The sequence below is a fragment of the Dermacentor silvarum genome, chromosome 4 (genome assembly GCF_013339745.2).
Source record: "Dermacentor silvarum isolate Dsil-2018 chromosome 4, BIME_Dsil_1.4, whole genome shotgun sequence".
NCBI classification, from domain to species: Eukaryota; Metazoa; Arthropoda; class Arachnida; order Ixodida; family Ixodidae; genus Dermacentor; species Dermacentor silvarum.
Window position 1 is genome coordinate 200,383,160 of NC_051157.2, and position 19,402 is coordinate 200,402,561.

Genomic DNA, 19,402 nt, shown 5'->3' on the forward strand with positions numbered 1-19,402 from the left:
GCAGCAAACCATATGACGTTTGTTTCAGTAAGCTGTGGTTAACCACTTTTTAAGAATCGTTGGTTCAAGTTCCGTGAAACACCATGTATAACGCCCGGGCGTAAGCAAATGAGAGAGGTTGGTGTGACGTCAATGGATGACGTGTGCAGGGGCGAAGGGCCGCCGTGCAGATGGCGCAGTGAGAAAGAGTGCTCGAATGTCATAGGCCATATGTGTTTTGCAATACTTACGACGTATAAAAAGCCCCTTATTTTTGTAGTCGCATACATTTACACCAGAGCTACAAAAGCGACCGCAATATATTTTACAGTTCTATAGGAAGATCGTCGGGGAGGGCACTATGTCTGTCATAAATTATCCCGCACTATTTCTGATACTCTCTGGTAAGTGGCCTTTAATTTACTCGGTACATTTTGCAGAAACATCGGGAGTAGCTGTGGCCGACAGTGAATGATTGGAAACCTCTATTAATATTGGTTGCTTTTCGTATCGGCAACCTACCAGTCTCTGAGCAAAATATTGGTTCCTGCCGCAATGCTTAAAACGTTGCATTTAAAACAGATATTACTCCCAACGTTCTAAAGAAACATTTATTGATGTATTTATTTATTTATTTATTTATTTATTTATTTATTTATTTATTGAGGAAATACTGCGGTCATTGAAGACCAAGCAGGTGGGGAGTGGTACAAATAATCAATTATGCACATCAAAAGCAATAACTAATTACACAAAAATATAGAATGGGCGATCAATAGAAAAAATGAAAGGGAATGGACAGTAAAATACTGAAAGCCAATGTCTAGCACAGACACACAAAAAATATATGTATATATATATATATATATATATATATATATATATATATATACAAATCACTTCGATTAACAGCCACGTTCAGTAATGACAATCTGAACAATTATCCCCGCAGATTATACAAAACGACGTAAGTTATTTTGAAAGCAGCAAAATAAATAGTGTCAGCAGTACACAAAAGCTCGGGCTCAGTCAACGTTCATACCTAGCAAAGCTTTCTCGAAATCATCAGCACAAACGACATCTGATGGCAAATTGTTCTACTTGTAATGACGAAGTTAGCACCAGCGTCGCTGTGGTCGCATGGCTCCTGAAGTGAGGAAGAGAAAGACGAAAGGATCGGTGTCGCTGGTTTTGCCTCGCGCTGGCGTTTGGCTGGAACGGCTCGGGTGCTCTTTGCGCTGGACATAACGGGATTAAACGCCAATAAACCCCATATCATTTAAAGGGCAGACGTCCTTCCGTGTGACTTTGTTTAGGCGGCGGTAATCGGCACAGAAACGAATAGAACCATCTTTTTTTGCGCACTAGCACAACTGGAGAAGACCACGGACTCTGGGATGGTTGAACGACGCCACGCTCGAGCATGTCATTCACTTGGTCGTTGATTATACGACGCTCCGCCGCTGAAATGTGATAGGGGCGTTGTCTGAGGGGAGAGTGGGACCCGGTGTCGGATGTGGTGGGAAACACTGTTCGTACGACCCAAGGCGTGTTCCGTACAGTCGAACGAAGAACGGAAAGTATCTAGGAGAGACAGGAGTTGCTCGCGGTGCTCGAGGGAACGGTTGGCGTCAACGCATGAATCAAAGACTTCGGTAGCCAATCGGGAGCTTTTCGGAAAAAGTGTCGTGGCGTCGAGCGAAAGGCCAGAAGAGGAGCCAGGCACGTCCAAACACTCAGACATGTCAATAGGTTCGACGCAGTCGAGGCACTCGTCGCGAAGCAGAGTCAGCGGGTATCGGAACGGGTTGTCCACTAGCATAATTGTTGTACCAGCGGAAACGCCAAGAACGGCGAATGGATGTGGTAGAGATTTGCGGCGAAGAAAAGCAGATGAAGGCGTGAACAGTACCGAGGCGTCAGGCGCCGATGGACACAACAAAGCGACTGGTGTTGAAGTGCTTGGTGGCAGATCAGTATCGGCGGCGACAATAATCTTTAAGGGGGTGGGAGAGGCGGCAGGCAGAGTGATGTTAACGACAGACAGAGCAACTTCGGCACGGGCACAGTCAATTACGGCACGGTGGCGCGACAGAAAGTCCCATCCCAGGATGACATCATGGGAGCAGGAAGGCAGAACAAGGAACTCAATTGTGTAAACTACGTCCTGAATAACGATCCTAGCGGTGCATGCGGCTGAAGGTTCGATGGGCTCCGTGGTGGCAGTACGAAGTACAAGGCCAGAAAGTGATGTGGTGACCTTCCTAATCTTACGGCAAAGAGTCTCACGTACGACCGAAACTGCAGCGCCCGTGTCGATGAGTGCGAATGTAGCGGCTCCTTCAACCTGTATTTCTATAATGTTTTGCGGCGATAGCAGAGGTCTTGGGCATTCCAGCAAGCGTGCAGCTCTTAGCTGCAGCAATTAGTTTCGCTCGTTGGAAGGCGGGCGACGACGCATCGGCGATGTCGAACGGCGACGCGGTGATGGTGATGATGATGATGATGATCGTTGGAGTTTTTTGGCGCAAGGGCCAGATGCGGCCAAAGAGCGCCAAGGCGATGATAATGACGTGTCAGTGGTACATGAATGGTGAATTAGAAGGTGTGGATAAAACAGATGTGGCATGGCTGTAAAGAGGCCTAAAATAGTCGCTGTAAAATGCGTAAAATCTATAGGTACTAAGAATATGGCAATGACTAATGAAGTGTGCTATGGATACGAGGGATGCATTGTGAAAGATTGATGATATTCTAAGATATGTCAGAGGCTAAACTGAACTATTATCACAGTGGCATCCTCTTGAGAGAGGATGCATTACGTATTTCTTGGGCTGATAACATGCAAGACAACATCATTAAAAAAAGCGAGGACTGCTTTGGTAGTGAAAAGCGGTTCTTTGCCAAGAAACATAGCAGGATGAAGAGGGATAGAACAGCGGTATGCCAGAGGAAAATGTTTCTTCCTCTCTCTCTCGGCTTCCCTACATTCCAGGAGGACGTGAAGAACGGTGAGCCTCTCGCCACATCTACCACAGGTTGGAGGATCATTACCATTCAATAGAAAATTGTGGGTACCATATGTGTGTCCTATTCTGAGGCGACAGAATAGGACATCAGTTCGCCGTGTTTTTGATGCAGAGGGCCAGAAACCTAACTGTGGCTTAATCAAGTGAAGCTTATTATTTGTTTGCGCATCCCACAAACGTTGCCAGTAGCTTCGGAGTTTCTTCCGCAAGAAAGGTTTCAAATATGTTACAGGGACAGCAGCGGTAGGATTAATAGCGTGCGATGTTATTGATGTGGCCATTTGATCGGAAAGAACATTACCCTCGATGTCTCTATGCCCAGGCACCCAGCATATTATGATTTGTTGTTTAGATGCATAAACAGAGCAGATCAGTGAGTAGAGGTTCATAATTACAGGGTGTTTATGTTTTTGCGGCATCATTAACGCTTTAACAACGCTTAAAGAGTCGGTAAATATTACAGCCTTTTGGAGTTTCAATCTATCAATGTGTTTCACCGCCGATAGTACTGCATAGGCCTCTGCCGTAAAGATGCTTGTGTGGGGATAAAGTACATCGGAGTCCAAGAAGGACGGACCGACTGCCGCATAGGAAACGCCAGCATGTGACTTTGATGCGTCTGTGTAAAATTCAGGGCAAGAGTATTTTGACTTTAGTTCTAAAAAGTGCATTTGAATGTGTGCATCTGGCGCGTGTTTTGTGACTTCAATAAACGATGTGTCACATTCAACCAGCTGCCACTGCCAAGGCGGTAGCAGCTTCGCTGGAGGCATTAGGGAATGTTCAAGTAGTGCAGCACCCATTTCTTCACTGAGCTTTCTCACGCGTAGCGAGAAGGGCTGCTTCGCTGTTGGTCGATTATTAAATAGTGTGGCAGATGTGGTATCGTTTATGGTAAAATAGGTAGGATGTGTACGGTTTGAATTTATTTTAAGGAAATATGTAAAGCTGGCATAAGTCCTCTGAAGGTGGAGCGACCACACGTTCGCTTCCACATAAAGGCTTTGTACGGGGCTTGTCCTGAAGGCCCCAGTCGCGAGGCGGATTCCTAAATGGTGAACAGGATCCAACATTTTTAAAGCGCTGGGTGCAGCAGACTGGTAAACTATCGCCCCGTAGTCAAGTCGTGAGCCGACAAGGCACCTGTACAAGTTCAAAATGCATTTCCTGTCACTGCCCCATGTTGTACGCGACAGCAGCTTCAATAAGTTCATGGTTTTCAGGCACTTAGCCTTCAAATATTTGATGTGCGGAACGAATGTGAGTTTTGAGTCCAATATGATGCCTAGAAACTTGTGCTCTTTGCTTACAGGTAATGTGGTACCAGACAGCTCAATAGCAGGGTCTGGTACTATTCCTCTCTTATTAGTGAAAAGGACGCATGTGGTTTTCTGTGGGCTCAACCTAAAACCGTTTTCATCAGCCCATTTAGCCACTTTATTTAAGCCATGCTGGACATGTCGTTCGCAGACAGCAAAGTTGCACGATTTAAAACCAATCTGGACATCATCTACATATACAGAGTAGAACATCGTTCGTGGAATAGCCGCGCGTAGAGAATTCATTTTCACAATAAACAGTGTACAGCTAAGCACACCGCCCTGCGGGACACCAGTTTCCTGGGTGAAAGACCTAGACAAGGCCTGGCCCACCCTTACACGAAAGGTACGGTTAGAAAGGTAGCTTTGCAGAGTACTCAACATGTTGCCGCGGACACCCATACCGGAAAGGTCTCGGATAATACCGAAGCGCCATGTGGTGTCATATGCCTTCTCTAAATCAAGAAATACGGAGAGAAAAAACTGTTTGTGTATAAAGGCATCCCTTATGATTGCCTCGATGCGGACAAGGTGGTCTGTAGTCGACCTACCTTCCCGGAAGCCACATTGGTAAGGATCTAGTATTCCGTTGCTTTCTAGGACACAGATTAGACGCCGGATAATCATCTTTTCGAAGAGCTTGCACAGACAGCTTGTCAAAGCAATGGGTCTGTAGCTACTAGGTAAGGACGGGTCCTTGCCCTGTTTAAGTATGGGGATTACTATAGCCTCTTTCCAATAAGATGGAATGGAACCAGCAGCCCACATGACATTAAAAAGAGAGAGAAGTGTCTTTTGTGTTTCAGGGTGTAGGTGCTTGATCATTTCATACATGATACGGTCAGCACCTGGTGCCGAACCGTTGCAACAAGCAAGAGAAGCTTCAAGTTCAGCTAAACTGAACGGGCAGTTGTAATGTTCATTTCGGGCACATTTCCGATCGAGGGGCTGTCGCTCTGCGCGTTCTTTGAACCTCAGGAATGTTTGTGTATAATGAGATGCACTGGAGACATATTCAAAGTGTTCGCCCAGACAGTTTGCCTGATTCTCCAGGCCATCTCCTTGGGTACTCACTAAGGGCAGCGGGTTCGTCTCACGGCCCTTTAATTTATTCACCCTGTTCCATACTTTTGCCTCGTCTGTGTAGGAATTTATTCCAGAAATGTACCTCTCCCAACTCTCTCTCTTGGCACGTCGACGTGTCCTTCTGCCTTGAGATTTAACCTGTTTGAAATTAATAAGATTTTCGGCAGTAGGAGAATCGCGAAGCAATCCCCAAGCTTTGTTTTGATTTTTGCGGGCTTTACGACATTCTTCGTTCCACCAAGGAATGCGGCGCTTCTGAGCCAGTCCACTAGTTTGTTTAATACATTTTGTAGCAGCGTCAATAATAAAACCAGTTAGATATGCTACGGCGTCGTCCACGTTAAGAGCAACAATGTCATCACGGCCTAAGTGTGTTAGCTCTCGGAACAGTTCCCAGTTCGCCGAGTCCATGTTCCATCGAGGAGGTGGTGACAAGCATCCATCTCGTTTCGTTGAGTTCAATATAATTGGGAAGTGGTCGCTTCCATAGGAGTTCTTGAGGACGGACCACTCCAGGTATGGCATTAGAGTGCTCGACACTATGCTTAAGTCTATGGACGAGTATGTGTTATGTGTAATACTGTAGTACGTAGGTTCTTTCTTGTTCAATACACATTCACCTGAAGAAAACAGAAAATTTTCTATAAGGCGCCCTCGCGCATCGCAACGAGAGTCGCCCCACAGGGGGCTATGAGCGTTAAGGTCACCAGCGACTATGTATGGCGGAGGAAGTTCATCGATGAAGCTCTGAAATTCTGTTCTGGAAAGCTGATAGGAAGGGGGAATGTAGATGGAGCTAATTGTGACTAGTTTACCAAACAACACTGCTCGGACAGCAACTGCCTCAAGGGACGTTCGGAGGCTTAATTGCTGACATGCAACGCCCTTATCGACCATTACGGCCACACCCCCTGACGAGGCGAGAGCGTCGTCGCGGTCTTTGCGGAAAGTGACATATTGCTTTAAAAAGTTCGTCTGTGTTAATTTTAGGTGTGTTTCTTGTACACACATCACCTTTGGACTGAATTTGCGGAGGAGTTCTTTAACATCGTCAAGGTTACGTAGAAGTCCTCTCACGTTCCATTGTAATACTTGGGTATCCATAATGGAAAAGAAGTTGGTGATGTGTGTACAGAAAGAAAGAAGTTAGTTCACGAGACCTTTCCAGGCCCCGTGATGCGTGGTTTTCTTTTCTTCCCGGTGCGCTCCAGGGAGCTGCACCGTTCTTTGGGCGTCTGAGACGCCGGTGGTCTGCTTGTGTCCATCACCTCGTCTGAGGCGGTGGACAGTGCCCGCTCAGCGGGGATGTTCGCGGGGGTTTCAGGCCGAACTGCACGGGCAGTGGCCCTGGGTCCAGCAGGCCCGCGGGTCTGCTGGCCCTCCTTGGCAGGGGGCGGAACAGCGCTGGCTGCTCCAGCCGGGGGGGCTGATGGCGTGACCGCCGTCACACTCCGTGTGACTTGGGCAGCCGCCGAAAGATGTGGCGCTGCCCCCCGGCGCGCCACATCGGAATATGAAGGACTGGACTGGTTATGGAGATAGAAACGCCTACGTGCCTCTGGGAAAGATAGGTTCAGTTTGACTTTCAGTTCTATAATTTGTTTCTCTTTTTTCCACGAGGGGCACGATCGCGAGTAGGCGGGGTGATCTCCTTCACAGTTGGCACAGCGGGTTGCTGAAGTGCAGATGTCAGAAGCGTGTTCATTTGAACCACACTTAGCACAAGTAGCGCGCCCTCGGCAGTTTTGCGACCCATGCCCAAAACGCTGACACTTGAAGCATCGACGCGGATTTGGGATGTATGGCCTGACACGAAGCTTGCAGTAGCCGGTTTCAATTGATTCTGGTAGATTGCTAGTTCCGAAAGTAATGATAATGTGCTTGGTAGGTATTTGCTTGTCATCTCGCCTTAATGTTATCCTCTGCACCTTGACTACGTTCTGGTCTTGCCATCCTTCAAGTAGTTCGCTTTCACTTAGTTCAAGGAGATCGTCCTCCGAGACGACACCGCGCACTGTGTTCATTGACCTGTGGGGGCCCACAGACACGGGGATGTCTCCAAACGCCACAAGTTTCGAAAGCTTGTCGTACTGTGGTTTGTCGCGAACTTCTAGAAGAAGATCGCCGCTTCCCATCTTCGTTACTTTATAGCCTGGGCCGATTGCTTCCTTGAGACATTTGGCTACAACAAATGGCGAGATCATTCGGACTGTCCTAGTTTCATGCTGGCTGTGTATGACGTGATACTTCGGGAAAGACTGCTGTGGTTTCAAAAAAAAATTAAAACTTTCATCGGTGCGCCCCCTTTTCAGGGAGCGATCAGGTAGCGCGGGAAAAGCATTTGCCATGAAAAATTGGAAAATTCGGCGGCGATGGTAGCCACCCACCACCGAGCCCAACAAGGGGACGCTACAAGTTTAGAATACTTGCAGACGCCAGCCATGCATCGCCGCTATAACCTAATATAAAATACCCAAGGTTGGATAGCTACACCAGGTTAACCCTTGCCGCCTGGAAATTTGGAAGTGAGAAGAAGTGACTAGAAAACGACGCGGTGATGGTGAACGACGGGGGCTGAAGTTCTGACGACCGCTCCAGAAGTTTGGCGATGGGTTCGAATCAGCATGCTGGTGGGATGCAGGTACCTGTGGCTCAACGACGACGTCCTGACGCGGCAGGCGACGGCGACAAAAGCGCGCCACATGTCCCGCGATACCGCACGAGAAGCATATCAGCCGATTGTTCCGCGTGCACCATGAATCTTGCGGCCGGAAGTACTGAGGGAGCATTTGAGGGACAGGGAGAAGCGCTGGGCGCGGTGGCGGCGCCGAGTAGGGGAGTGTCGCGGGTCTAGGACGCGACACGACTTCAGCGGACGTCAAAGGTGCAGCAATCTGAGCTGGTGCAGAAATATGTTGGACTGGTGGAAGGGCCTCTGCAACCTGATCGCGGATGGCCTGCTGCACGGCCGAGGACAAAGGTTGGACAGGCTTCTGGGTGAGAGGGAGCAGCGAGAGCTGGCGGGCCACCTTTTCACGAATGAAGGCTTTGATCTGAGGCAGCAGAGACCCGTCATCAGCCTGTCCGTGCGCAGTCACCAAACTGGAAAGGGAGACCACTTCAGGAACAGTTTGGCGGGCGAGCGCTCGTTGCCGGCGTAATTCATCGAAGCTTTGGCAATATGTGACTAAGGCTGCAACGGTGGTAGGATTCTTGGCCATGAGCATCTGAAAAGCGTCGTCATCAATGCCCTTGAGGATTTCTTTAATCTTATCTTGCTCAGTCATCGTTCGGCTCACGCGGTTGCAGAGATCTATGACGTCCTCGATGTAACTAGTGAAAGTCTCGTCCGGCTGTTGCGCTCGGTGGCGAAGGCGCTGTTCAGCGCGAAGCTTTCGCACCGCAGGACGGCCAAATACCTCCGCGAATGCAATCTTAAAGTCATTCCATGTCGCAATGGTTTTCATGGTTGCGGAATCAGAGGTGGGCGACACCCGCAAGATAAAAATAACCTTGGTGAGCTTTGTCCGATCGTCCCATTTGTTGTGGTTGCTCACCCGTTCGTACGACGAAAGCCAGTCGTCGACGTCGGTATCACTGAACACAGCCGGGTCTCGTTCACGAACGGCACCGCAGGTGACTTGCACAGTTGACAAAGTGGCTCGCTCACCGGCGTCGTCTGGCATGGTCGTAGGGGCAGCGGAGGGCAGAGTGCGGCTGCGGAGTTCCAGGGCGAGTTGTTAGGATAGTTGGGATACCCAGCACCTCCACCAAATGATATGGGGTTTATTGGCGTTTAATCCCGTTATGTCCAGCGCAAAGAGCACCCGAGCCGTTCCAGCCAAACGCCAGCGCGAGGCAAAACCAGCGACACCGATCCTTTCGTCTTTCTCTTCCTCACTTCAGGAGCCATGCGACCACAGCGACGCTTGTGCTAACTTCGTCATTACATACCGAACAACTGATCGAGGAAAAAAATAATATTTGAATATGTTTGTCGGAGTAGTGTATGGGAGCACGTTATGCATATGACGATGCCTGGATGTACGTTGTAAGAACGGCTGTATGTAGGTCTGCGCAGGTATATTTGTCTTCCTATTATAAACTGAATGCAAAAATTTTGGGCGCGCAATTTTGCGGCGATTTTCAAGCACAGAGATGACAATTTCCTTCAATAAATGTTTAGGAGAATCTATTGATCGAAACTTTGAAAAAAATTAAACGTACAGCGCGTCTTTGAACCATCTCAATTTTTCAAATATCATTTTGTAGAAAGGGTCCCAAACCACTGATGCATATTCTAGCTTTGGTAAAATGTATGTATTTATGCGAACACTTTCAATTCGGGAGGTGCTTTTTTTCAACTTGTCTCAGAAAAACAATTTTTCGTGAAGGTGTTGCGCAGACGTTTGTTATATTTGTGGACCATGAAAGTGTGTTAGTAATGGTTACTCCCAGGTATTTATATTCATTTACTTCATGTACTGGTGTTTCCTGAACGCGGTAAGTAAATCTGAATGGTTGTTTTTTCTTCTTGATGCGTAGAAGGACCGTTTTATGAGGGTTTAATGCCATTGATGACCGCGTGCACCATTCACTAACTTTTGTTAGGGCGAAATCCAAGTCAACGTAATCTTGTTGACAGGTTACTTTCTTATATAGAACGCAGTCGTCAGCGAACAATCGGATAACAATATTCGAATCAACCATATCTACTAAGTCGTTGTTATATATTACTAAAAGAATCGGCCCTAGTACACTTCCTTGTGGAACCCCCGAAGATACTGGTAATATGTTAAAAGCGTGTCCCCTCACATCAACTAACTGAGCGCGATTTGAAAGATAAGCATCTATCGAATGTATGATGAAAGATGGAAGATTAAGGTTTCGGAGCTTCAGGAGAAGTTTTACGTGAGGGACACGATCAAATGCCTGGCTAAAGTCCAAAAAAATTAAATCTACCTGACTAGACGAATCAAGTGTCAATGAGATGTCGTGGACTGTTGTTACGAGCTGTGTGCACGTTGATAACTGTGTTCGAAAGCCACGTTGAGCTGAAGACAACAGGTCATTACTTTCAAGGAAATCGGTAATAAAATTAGCAATGTTGTGTTCGAGTACCTTGCAGCATGCTGACGTCAGAGAAATTGGGCGGTAGTTTTCTTTCAGCAGGTGATCTCCTTTCTTGCGCACAGCTACAACTCTGGCGAGGCGCCAATCATCTGGTAAGGTCGCCGTTTTGATCGCTTCACTCAAAATAGTAGTTAAGATATGCGAGGGACAGGATATGCGATACTGGTTCTGCATATCGATGCAGGAAGGAGTTCGGAATACCGTCAGGGTCTCCAAAAGATTTTTCTTCTTTATTCATTAAGAGAGAACACACCTTCAAAGGTTATGAAATCAGGATCTAGCGAGGATGGAACAAGATCAGGATCTGTATCATCGTTTGAAGAAAACACAGAATGAAAGTAGCCGTTCATTATGTTAGCAATTTCTGTTAGGTCTGTAACTGTTATGTCGTTGATTTTGTTTTTCTAAATGAGAGGCTTTATTTCCCAGATAGCGGCAAAATTTTTCAGGGGTGCGCTTTAAGTAACTTGGCAAGGTTGAGGAAAAATATTTATTTTTCGATGCAGATAGTGCGCAAGAAACTTTAACTTGAAGTTGTTCAATGAGGTCGGGGTTTCTGCTTGATTTCTTTTTGGCTCTCTTGAGCCTTCATTTAAAGTGTAGAATGTCGCGGGTAATCCAAGGGTTTGTTCGCCTCGTTCTAATACGGCGATCAGGAACGAAGGTATGAAACAGTTCTGTACAGTGCTCGTAAAAGATAGCCACAAAGAAACGGCATCAGTTTTGGGTAGCTGTTCGACTAGCTGCCACAATACACCAAGAATGGATTCATCATCAGCCTTTGCCATGTCCTTCACCGTTTTGGGAACTCTTTTTGGATGTTGCGTACAATCAACGAGTTAAGAATTGACTAGTATCAACGTCTGATACACCCTCTTCAATAACCACATCGCACAAAGAAATATATTTGCTGAGAATTACGCAACATGACCACCATGTTGCGTGAAAACAACGTGCAAAATTGAAGGACACTTTGTAAATCCGCCTCTTTCACGGCGCTACGGCGCATGCGCCCTGCCCTGGCGGATTAGTCGCGAAACGTTTTGGAAGGGTCGCGCGCGCGGCCGTGCGGCCGCGTCTCGGGGGAACGTCCCCCGAAAAAAAAAAGCGCTCGCACGCGCGCTACTGCAAGTGCAAACTTGTGCTGTGTACCTCGTTGAAACTTCACTGGTAGCTCGACGTTGGTGCGGTACCGAAAACGTGCGTTGCGTAAGACTGCAACTCCACTTTTAAGAGGAAGCGGTGAGGGCTTCGTCTAGACTGCACAGGGAACCACGTAGTTGCCGCCTTGCATTGATGGCTGTAATAGTAAATTTATCGATAAACACCTGCGTTACACTTGGACGACACTTAAAAACACGTTGCTGACGAAGACTTCTTGCAGCGTCGGTCCTCGCTTGCTGGTAGTGGCAGCGTGTGCCCGACTTCACGTACTCGTTCAAGGCGCGGTAACACTGGGTCGATACGAGACCGACAAGACGCGCACGCCTACGATTGGCCGACTATTAATTCAGCACTGTGTCTATATATAAATAATCGCGCTCAAAGTGAGTCAAGACATGCCTACGAAGTTGAAATGCACAAGATTCGACCCTCTCAATCCGTGCACATAAGTTTGAGCCAATGTTGACCTCTTCAGCGAAGGTTAGGCCTGGCACCGTCGAGTTCGCGCACCCGCTACCGGCGGACCGGTACTGAAAAGTAAGCAAGTTATAATAAAGGAAACTGCTTTTACAGTCCAATTTTAACCTTAGCGATTTGAAATAAACTACCCTTCGCTTCGATCACCGCGTACACAATAAGCTGCAAGCGGGGACACAGCGCTGTGCCCAACGCCTGTGCCAACATCTGTACGTCACCGTTCCCGTAGGCTGCCGGTCGTATTCGCAACGTAGATGGGTGGGTTTTTACGTGTCGGCATGCTGACACATTTCTTAATTCCTGAGATGTACTCTTTATCTCTGCGTCAAACCCGAAACAAGAGACGGTACATTCGGTACAGCAGCATAAACAGCCACTTCGCTCAGTTATATACCAACGGTGTCAGCGATGGCATCCGCGTTTTTGCAGGAGAACAACACGGCCTTTAAATGAGCGCTTATGGGAGCACAGTTTGCTCTAATAATGCTTTATGACACGCGCAAACTAACTATCGCGAAGTTAAAGAAAAGCGAGAATCAGTAATGAATTAACAGCCCAATATTTGTAACTGGATCACAGCTGCCATTGTTTAGGTGGCTCAGCCGCTCATACTGACTCGTCTCACGATGGAGCAACGCGGCTCGTATGAGCAGATATGTGTGTTTTATTCTACGTTTTCACATTCTTTCATATCAGTGCCTTTTCATATATGCACCTTAACCCCATTTTTTGACGCTAACAACGATCTGTGGCTGTAGATGCCGATGTAAACAAGTGCATGGCTTTGCTAAATCCGACGCGGAAGGCTGCGCACTCGAAAACATCTTATTTATGCGAAATGTCTAAAGAATGTGTAAAAAGAATTACAAAAAAAAGCGAGGTGCAAGTGCAGGAGTTAGGGCCAACAAACTCCAAAGCAGCCGCGACGGCAGAGGGAACTCAGCGTGCCTTTATCGGCCGCACTGTAAACAAAACAGCACACTCAGGCCTGCTCACCCTACGTGTATATAGCTGGTGAGTGCTACATGGCTTCCAGGAACGACATGCTGCCCCCCAGAAGCCATTAATAATTATTCGCGATCCACGAAACGCACAACCGATGCGCACTTAACACGGGCGCAGGTTCACAAATCAACCGGCGTGAAAGCCCCAGCACCCTACCAAAACATTTCCAGCGGCGCGCGGCAGAGGGCAGCACAGGAAAATGAAAAAGGCGGATTGCCAATTGTGTTCGGCGAAAGCCTGTGCCCATTCGACTGACTACAGCCGCATGCGCATTCACTCATTCTTTTTCTAGCGTTTGGTATCGGGGGAACCCACATTCTTGGGGCCCTTCTCCGAACCGCTTGCCGTGGAATCATCACCGGGCCACTTGATAGCCATCCGACTAATTCGACTGCTGCAACGAGACGTCTGGCGAAGGAGCGTTGCCGCGCGTGCCGCTGTGCCATCACGTGATTGCTGAGAGAGTGTAAGGGGGAGAGGCCACAGCTGTGGTGGCGCTACTGTTGCTATGCGCCGCTGTGTTATCAGGTGATTGCTGACAGAGTGTGAGGGGGAGAGGCCACAGCTGGCACCGTTCCAGGGCACGGATGGACGGACGGTCGGACGCCGCGAGTATGAGCCATAAAAGGCTAAAACCGACGCCATCTTGGCCCAAGTATTGAGAAGACGCCAGTGTGGCCTTTGGCGTTCACGTGTGCATTTCTTGGACCACTGGCGTTTTGCCAGCAGTCGACAATTTGCGCCCCTGAACGCTGTACCTACTGGGGCCACTGGACAAAAGAGCTATAGTTAAAATATTTTTATAAAGTAAAAATAAGGGAAATGACACTCAAATGTGACAGAATGAAATTAAATGAATGGTCATGGTAGCATGATTGCTGGTTATTGTAACGTGCACACCATACAATTATAGCATATGTAACGCCCGCGCGTACGCGAATAAGATAGATTGGTGTGACGTCAGTTGTATGACGTGTGCAATAGCGAACGGTGGCCATGCAGACGGTGTGGTGAGATTGAGTGATTCAATCTCCTAAGTAACGTCGGCGAGTTTACGTAACATCTTCTAACGACGATCACAGAGGCGTTGGTCTTTCCAGAAAGACCAACGCATTCAGCTGGAAAACACAGCGCCACAAGGGATCCGGAAGAGAAAGAGGCGTCCCTATGCGGCGATTACACTCGGCTTTTTGGATAGCCTAGGACGCTGTCAGCTGCTCGCGAGCAATCTCATAGGCTGTGTCGGCGGCGGCTATAGCATCGCGAGTGTACTATTAGCATAGATTCAAATGCGAACAATCCCTAAATTACTCCAACGCGTGGTTACATTGTCAGGTTCCCCTGCATTTCTAACACTGGCTTAATTGAAGTTTGAAGTTTATTTTTTTATGCCTGCTTACAGGAACGGGGCAGAGGCTACATAGCCCGAGAAAAAGCCTCTGCTCCTATTAGAGTTCGCCACGCAGGCCGTTGCACCTCTAAAAATTTCCAGAAGTATATTTCACAGCAGAGAAAGAGAGGGTAAACAACAACAACGATGGCACAAGTCATGGTACATAGTCAACATGCACACAACTAAGGTAACACTTACGCGTATAGCTGGCCCAAATCTTCAACTAACTCGCAAGAGCACTGATTTGCTGTGCGCCAGCACCTTACAATAGGAACTACTTAACAAATGACGATACGATATTCGCGAATTTTGTGAGCGTGAGTTAACTTCGACCGTTTCGCAAATTCGTTCAATTGTAACGCGCTTTAAAGCAGAAAAAAACAGAATTTACGCAGGCTAGTAGCTAAACATTTGGCCGGCTGTACATGAGGTAAAAAGAAACATTTGTATCACACAACACATAATGACAAAGTATGACAAGACCACAAAACATTTCATTTCTAAGGAAGAAAAATGGCACTGGAAAGTCCCGTCGCCCACGCGGGTCTCGTGCGCTCCGCCGTCAAGCCTCACAGTTCGCAATTGGAGATGAACCACCGAAATTACCATTGCGATGGCAGCAAGTGACTTCTAGTGGCCTCACGCCAACTCCGTAGCGATATCTGCGCTTCATTTCACGCCGAGCCGCAATGTAGCCATGGCGGTGTATCCAAGACCTACAGGCGACATCGACTTTACTGACGGAGCATGTGCAATTACATCATCAAATACGTTCGCTCGTCCCCGATTGCCTACGTCGAAAACTGGCTCTCCATCCAGCCGCTCCGTTGCAGCCCGTTGCCCGTTGCGACCCATTGACCGCGACGGGATTGATTTCTATGGTCATCTCCGTGGTACGGCTGCTGGCAGCCGTTGGGTCATAGTCGCGGTCGATCACCTAACGTGACATGCCGAAACCGCGGCCCTCCCAACGGCCACAGCGCACGACGTCGCTTTCTTCACCCTCCATCACCTCGTTCTACGCCACGGCGCTTCCTCGTGAACGCTTGAGTGACCGAAGGCGCGTGTTTCTTTCAGAAGTAGTGAAGTCTCTCCTTCATCAATGCAACATTATACATCGCTGCACCACCGCTTATTACCCCCCACCCCCCCTACAAGACAAATGGTCTGACGGAACGGTTCAACCGTACTCTAGGTGAGATGCTGTCCACGTACGTCGCCTCGGATCATTCCAACTGGGATCTTGTTCTGCCATTCATAACATACGCCTACAACCAATGGCGTAGCCAGGGGTGGAGGGGGGGGGGCACGGGGGACGCTGCTGGGCACCGTAGTGGAGATGATTGTGGTATTTTATGCCCCCCCCCCCCCTTCTCCCGAGTAGCCCTCCCCGAAAAACAATACTGGCTACGTGCCTGCCTACAACCCAGCCAAACTTGCCACATCCGGATTCCCTCCATTTTTCCTTCTCTACGGCCGTGAACCATCATGTACCATCGACACAATTTTTCCATATCATCCAGATGCTTCAGAGTGCACTCTGGTTTCCACCGCCGCTAAGCATGCTGAGGAATTTCGGCAGCTCGCCCGCTAACTCACTGTCGCAGAGCAATCCCACGGAAAGCTTCGACGTGACGGCTGCCGATCTGCTCCCACCTTCGCGACTGAATCCCTCTTACGGCTCTGGGTCCCACCAACGAGTCCTGGCCTCTCTTCCAATCTACTTACCAAAGTTTGATTGCCCTTATCGCGTCCTCGCGCAATCTTCACCCCTCAACTACGTCGTCGAGCCACTGACGCCCTCAAATGACCAACGCCACCGGGGACGTGAAATTGTACATGTAGGCAGGCTCAAGCCTTATCATGTGCGAACCGTTTCCTTATCGCCGTAGGTCACCAAGATGGCTCCTTTTTCAGGGGGGGGGGGGGGGGGAGTGATTGTAAGGTAGAAGAATGACAGTGGAAAGTCCCGTCGCCTTAACGTGTCTGGGTTCCAGAAGAATATCTGCAGAGTAGCAAGCGCTGTCGTCATCGCGTGTCGCGTGGCCAGTTCGCCGATCTCGGGGAGCGATCGTTACTGCCGCTGTGTTTCCGGCTGAAGCTTGACGCGTCCAATAAACCTCGTCACGCATTATTCAAGCAAACTCATCATCATAACGTGTCAGGATGTACTTGAACGTGGATCTAGAATGTATATGATCAGAATACCATGTAAGTGATTTAGCAATGCAGGTACTTCGTATTCTATGTATTGTTTACCATAACTTGTCCTCAGTGTTTATGTTTTTTGCGTTGCTGATGTATTGCTAATTAAAGCAATTGCTGTATTTGTACGCGCTGCTGTAGTCTGCAAACATCCCGGCTTCTTTTGTGTAACCTACTGTCAAAGCTTGAAACAGTATAGTTGCATCACTTTTAGCATGGACTATTTTTCAAAAACAGGTTCAGTTTTGAAGTCCCTGATAAGGCCATGATATTGTTCGAATACTCGCAAAACTCTTTTCTGTAGAATTAAGTTTTGGTAATTAGTTTGCGTGGTCGTATCCCATACCAAAATAAAGTATGTTACTGTAAAATACAACAGAGCGTAATATAATTCATTTTATAACCATTTTGGTAAGACTGAGCTGAGTTTTTAAAAGCATCCACAGAGTTAATATAACCTACTCTAGAGGAAAAGCTTCCCATAGAGCCGATGTATTTAAATCGGAAACCGCAAGGGCGCCGCCATGTTGCTACTCCGTGCAGGCGCGCAGGCGCAGACGACGAGATGCGATTCAGACGAGGTGCGCAATTAACGCGATCCCGAGCCTGCGTTCAGAATGGTAGCGCCATATAGTTAAGGCGCCTGCAAACGCAGCCTTTCAGACACAGTAAATTGTACATCAAAATTTTCTAAATATCCATCCGGTCTTTCTGAAAAATATACGGAATTACCTTCAAACGTTGTCCGTGCCTACGGGATACGTGTAAGTGCTTGCTTTTGCATAATATTTTGAATATGTTTAGTGTTACAAAAATGAGTCGTAGCTACATCGTGGCGCCTATGTGGCTCCCACTTTTTTCGACAATCTTTTTCTCTAAAGTCAGTATACCAACTCTATGAGCATCCAACAATTCTAGTAAGTTCTATGGTTAGTTTTTCTGCATGTGTAGTCCGTGTTAGCTAAACTCCTAAGAACGTTTGGGTAGGTCTTTACCTGATTTGTCTACCTCCAAACAAGATCGTTGTTTTGTATTTACGTGGCTCATTGATTATGTACTTCGTTTTACTAACATTTGGTTGTAACTTATTTAAACTAAGCCAATCTTCCAGGTTACTTTGGTAATTATTCACCCTGTGCTCAAGTCCTTGAATGGATGTACTGCTCAAAAAATATTAGTGTCCTCTGCATACATTATTAGCTTGGGAGAAAATTGGATGTCATTGAGCTCATTTATATATAATATGAATAACAGAGGGCCGAGCACTGATTCATGTGGTACTCCTCTGGTTACAGTTGCATAAGCGGACGCACTGTTATTCATGCTAACCTATTGATGGAGGTTTTTTATAGTTTTGATTAACTGAAGAACCACTCTACGCACGTCGTACTTGCTTAGCTTGTACATGGGGCTTCATGACATATCGAATCAAATGTCTTCTCAAAATCTATAAGCAAACCCAGTGTATAGAGCCTATGTTAAATGTTTTTAATTAATTGGCGTATTATTCAGAAGTGCTGCTTCAGAAGATTTATTTTTCTGGAAGCGATACTGCGCCTCACTGATCTCATTGTACTTGGTAAAAATTTTGTACAGCCGAGCATTTATGGCGTCCTCAAATAATTTAGATAAAGCTGGAAGTACGGAGATTGGTCTGTAGTTAGTGAATTGTCGTTTATCACCTCCGTTAAAACAGGGCAATCTCTGGTTATTCTTAAGCGGCCTTGAAAAACACCAGTTTCAAACACTATAATAATTATATAAGCAGTGATTGGGGCTATAATATCGGCTGCACATTTTAAAGGAGTCGACTTAATTTCGTCGAAACCAGCCGCTACATTATTCTTGATCGGGTGTATTAATCGTATGACTTCGTCCAATGTCACAGGGGCTAATACTACATTGTTTGAAAGGGTGAATCCAATTAATGTAGAATGGGGTATTGTATTGTTATCGTTTTTGTCTTCTGCACTTGTCACAAAATACTGGTTCATCTTAGTAGCATTTTCTTTATCCGACAAGATGTCTGCACTGGTTTGTATTCACAGTGGTGAAGCCTGTTTTTTCTCAAACATTAGGTTTTGAATTCCGACGGCGAAACGTACTCTTGGGACTACGACACTCTTAGAAATTGGCTGAAGAGTGAGAACACGTCGAACTTTCGTGTGATTACGCGTAACAGGCCTTCGGTTCAGTTATTTCTTGTTGACCTTCAAATTTCTCTTGATGGTGACTCCCCGTGGAAAACATATGGACCAAGGATTCCGAGAACGAGCCAATTTTCTTCTCCGCCTATGAGCATTGCAAACTTTCCAGTGCTCTTGTAAATTTCAGTTTATTAGGCCAGAATTACTAAGAAATTCAGCTCTTTCGGCGAGCTTGTGGTGGCGTATACATCCGTCTGGAGTGGCGGGTAGTAAACTAACGGTTTGAAGGGGCGGTTCTCGGTCAAACAGATAGTAAAGCGACGCAGATGGCAAGTGAAGCCGTGCCTGGTTGAGTGTGTACTGGAATGTAACAACCCTGTAAAGTAGCGTCGCTTTCTGTGTGATCGGCGGTACAACACGTTGGATGTATTGAACATTTCCTAATAAGCTCAATACATTCAGTTT

At 47.2% G+C, this 19,402-nt stretch overlaps 1 protein-coding gene across 1 annotated transcript in view; it reads left to right on the forward strand.

Annotated features, from left to right (window-relative positions):
* The first annotated feature begins 294 nt into the window (after positions 1-294).
* Positions 295-19,402, forward strand: part of LOC125944905 (uncharacterized) — a 57,965-nt gene continuing 38,857 nt past the window's right edge. The window contains exon 1 of the mRNA XM_049666324.1: positions 295-383. Coding sequence (XP_049522281.1) covers positions 341-383 — 43 coding nt within the window. The 5' untranslated portion in view covers positions 295-340. The remainder of the gene's footprint in view (positions 384-19,402) is intronic.